Source organism: Xiphophorus maculatus, chromosome 12, assembly GCF_002775205.1.
Source record: "Xiphophorus maculatus strain JP 163 A chromosome 12, X_maculatus-5.0-male, whole genome shotgun sequence".
NCBI lineage: Eukaryota > Metazoa > Chordata > Actinopteri > Cyprinodontiformes > Poeciliidae > Xiphophorus > Xiphophorus maculatus.
The window spans coordinates 4,665,751-4,669,665 of record NC_036454.1 but is presented as its reverse complement, the minus strand read 5'-3'; the positions used below and the strand labels follow the sequence as shown (position 1 = coordinate 4,669,665).

At 33.7% G+C, this 3,915-nt stretch overlaps 1 protein-coding gene across 1 annotated transcript; it reads left to right on the top strand.

The window, feature by feature from the left end:
* Positions 1-2,210: 2,210 nt before the first annotated feature.
* LOC102227806 (C-C motif chemokine 20-like) lies at positions 2,211-3,138 on the top strand. Its single transcript, XM_005808794.3, has 4 exons — positions 2,211-2,338; positions 2,426-2,540; positions 2,623-2,733; positions 2,823-3,138. The coding sequence occupies exons 1-3, from the start codon at positions 2,278-2,280 to the stop codon at positions 2,726-2,728; spliced, it is 282 nt and encodes a 93-aa protein (XP_005808851.1). The 5' UTR covers positions 2,211-2,277; the 3' UTR covers positions 2,729-2,733; positions 2,823-3,138.
* The last annotated feature ends 777 nt before the right edge of the window (positions 3,139-3,915 follow it).

The window sequence follows — 3,915 nt, the reverse complement described above, 5'->3', positions numbered from 1 at the left end:
ATTTAGGTTTTTTCTTTTTCCTTTTAATTATCTTTGTCAGTTGAAGCAGTTTTAGCATTTAATGAACTAAGACAACTAAATAAGAGGCAGATAATTTCATGTCTGCATTCCAGCTCACAGCCTTTTGAAAAGTTGCATCACTGCTGGCAGAATATCTGGTCGTGTCGGGAAAGTGCCTCTCCCGTCGATCAACTGTCTCCCCACTCCCAGATGATAATCTGCACGGATGCACGCCCAACCTTGTGTAAAAACGCTTAAAACAAGCCACTGTCACAAAAAACTGGAGAGGTGCCAGTTGTTTACCCAACAGGAGAAATCCCCGACCTCGCCGTCAACAAAGGAGGTTTCAATAAGAAGAATGTGGGGAAATTTTCTGCTAAGATAATGGTGAGAACGAGATCGATCTTTTGCAACCCTTCCTGAGAAATGCTCTGATAACTGCCGCTTTCCCAATAGCTCCAAGCATACAATGAACTCAGTATGCGTTCCCTATCAATCACAGCCAGGACATAATCCAGATTTCATTTCCTCCGAAGGAAATGAGAGGAATCCTCTTTTTGCGTTGTGCGCATGCGCAAATTTTCCGGAAGTAAACTTGACTGGGGTTTCAACAACTGAAATTTAAAACGTAACATTTTTTTAGGATCATTATAAATGTAATTTAAGACCTTTATTCATATTTCCACAGAAATGTACGAAATTCGTCCAACCAATTGATGACAAATTTGTTCTTACCCATAACAGACGCAACAAAGCTACTTAGCTAGCTACCCAGCTAGCTAGGGTATCAGCAGCTAGTTAGCGGTAGCATCAACCCAAGTCGCAGAACTCTTCTTCTTCTTCTTCTGATTAATTTCAGTTCATCGCCGCCACAACAAGTGGAAGGTGTGCGACGTAATGGTTTACTAAGGCGCATTAGGGTCATTGTAAATAGAAAAAGAGGAGAAGCAAATTTCCGCCAAATTTTGAGATTAATCTCAGCGATATTCCAGAAAAAAACGTGGACATTCTGAGCTAAGTCGAAAATTTCGCAAATGAACATTTTTTACTTTACAAGTTCAGAAAAAGGCCAGTTATTTTTCTTGAAAATTCCTGAGATTAAAAAAAAATGAGTTTTTATATTTGCAAAGTTAAAATTTTAGTTGCATAGAAAATTTTTATGTTTTTTTTCTATAGAATATCTGATCTTAATCTCGAAATTTCTCCGTTTTTTCTTACTTTTTTTTTTTTACTTTTGGAGCTCAGAAATATCGACATTTTTTGTGGAAGATTTCTGAGTTTAATCACAAAATATTTGAGTTTTTTTGGCAGATATTTACTCCTCCTTTTTTGCCTATAGGAATACAAAAACCTGTTATATTTTCTAGCTGATTTATCCTCAAAGACCCCCAATAATGTGAACGTTCATTCTTCAAAAAACATCTTTATTTAACTAAGTTTACAAAATGGGTGCATCAAAATCTGCACTTGAGTAAAAATCACTGAATATTTGGGTTGCTATTGACTATAAAATTGAACTGATATGCAAAACATGGTTGATATAAGATGAGCATTTTAGAAGATTAGCATAATTCTTGAAAGGCAGTAAAGGTTTCCTTATAAGATAATTTTATTTTATAAATGTTTTAAAACTCAAACATTGAGCTGGAAAACCAAGTTTGTGCAATTTTACTTTTTTGTGGTTAAGGGTTGCAGAAAATGACTTTTAAGGGCAGTAGATGGCTGGAGCCACAGTTTGGAAACTGTACAGGAGAACAAACCAATAAATACAGAAAATATGAAAGAGGAATATTTTATTCTGTTTTCACATCATATAAACAGAAAATGCATGCTTTTTAGCAAAAATGAATGATTTATATGCATTTTTAAAAATATTTTTGGAAACTGATTTCTGCTTCTATTTATTCTACATGCAGGATTCCTTCATGAATTTGCTTCATCGATCTCAGTTAAATGCACATTATTTACGAGTTTGTTTAATTTAATTGTTTCTCATGTCTTCATCCAAATCAGCAGCTACTGCACGGTTGAGCAGATTGTTGCATGTTATCTGAGCTGCATGTAAAAACCTATTTTAGGGGATTTTTTTTTAAACGTGTCTGAGCTTGTCCAAATCTGTTGCCAAAAGTCCACACTTTCAGTCAATGAGGACTGTTTAAACTTTCACTTTCTCTTGCACCTGTATAAATTCACCTGCAGCTCACTTGTCTTGTCACAGCAGCAGCAGCAGCTTTCTCCTGAAGAAACTCTCCGAAAAAGAGAAAACGCTCCAGAGAAATGGCCTCCAAAGTTTCAGCTCTGCTCTTCCTGGGTATCATCTGCTTCCAGGTTGCAACAGGTAAGAGAAAAATTACAATTTTCTTAAATCTGCCTGCATTTTCTCATTGAAAAGCATTAATTTGTTGTTATTTTTGTATTCCTGCAGCCCAGATTGTGATGGATTGCTGCTTGAGCGTCAGTGAAAAACGTCTGATTCCTAAAAACATTGTGAGCTACAAGCTTCAGGTTGCCGGGTCGGGTTGTGACATCAGCGCCACTGTGTGAGTGTCTGCTCAGATTTACCTGTTATTTTATTAAAGTTCTGCTGGATTTTAATGACATTTATCCATCTGGTTTTTGCAGGTTTATGAATAAGAAAGGCATGAAGCTGTGTGTCGTCCCCCCTGAAGGAAACCAGTGGGTGAAAAACCTCATCAAGACTGTGGACAGGAGACACTCTCAACACTAGAACAGGTAAAACGACTTATCTCTCTCGTTTTCTTTTGATTTATTGAAGTTATTTGAAATGCATTTTCTTACTTTCTGCTCTCCTTTGGTTACAGAACATGGAGAAAAGACGGAAAAACTCCTGAAAACATCAAACTCGTGAAGTTACTCACAAGTTGTTTTGGTTCTGCACATGTTAGTTCTAATTTATGGTGACAGACTTTTGTTTCCTCTTTTTTGTTTGTTTTCTTTCTGTTGAATTTCTGACATGTTGTACAGAAACAGAAAAACTGCCTGAACTTGCCTGAACTGTAACGACGGAAGCAGAAACGTTTATCACTGTACTGTATGCTGCAGGACGGTTTGTTGTGACAAAATGTGATTATTTTATTGTACAGAGTTTAAATAAACTGTTTTATATAATTTTGTACATTTTGGTTGCTGTGATGTTTTTTACAAGTCTTGACTTCCTCTACACAACTCGTGATTCTTTAATACAAATGAAATGAGAAAGTAAATAAATGAATAAATAAAAAAACAAAGCAAATGAAATTCTTAAACAACAGTACAATACAATGGAAATGAATAATGATTGATTTAAAAGACAAAACTCAAACTTAAAAAAATTAAAAATTACAATTTTAGCAAAGAACATTATAAAACACAGCCTGAATAAATATTGCACTAAAATAAATACATAATAAAATTAGTGATATAAAAGAAAAGGAATAAAACTGGAAACAGTCAATTAAAGAAATAATTAAAAATATTTAAAAATGTCTTTTTATAATTTCCTTTTAAAACAATATCAAAACTTTTAAATGATACATGAATAAAATTAAAAGAAAAAGAGTACCAAATAAAATAAAATAGAACAAAGGCACTTTAATCTAAAAACATTAGATATCCTCTACAAACAACAACAATAAAAAGGCTGAATTTAACAACTTGTACATGAACAAATGAATACATAAAGTTAAACCAGGTACTTCCAAAATAAAGACATAAAAAGATATATTTTTACTAAAATAAATGACAAACACAATAAAGTTCCAGCAACTGAGGCAAATAAATCAATAAATCGCTGACAAAAAAGAAATAAAACAGGAAACAGCCGAACTAAAGTAACTCGTTTCAAAAATATCAAAATAAAAGAGAGCAGCTGATTACAAAACAAACACTTTGTTTGATTTATAAACAGATTTCACA

What these genes read in the sequence shown, in the direction of transcription:
- LOC102227806 (XM_005808794.3), top strand. Translation starts at nt 2,278, where the DNA reads ATGGCCTCCAAAGTTTCAGCTCTGCTCTTCCTGGGTATCATCTGCTTC. An exon ending in CTGCTTCCAGGTTGCAACAG is followed by an intron (nt 2,339 to 2,425) that starts GTAAGAGAAAAA and finishes GTATTCCTGCAG; the next exon opens with CCCAGATTGTGATGGATTGC. An exon ending in TGTGACATCAGCGCCACTGT is followed by an intron (nt 2,541 to 2,622) that starts GTGAGTGTCTGC and finishes TGGTTTTTGCAG; the next exon opens with GTTTATGAATAAGAAAGGCA.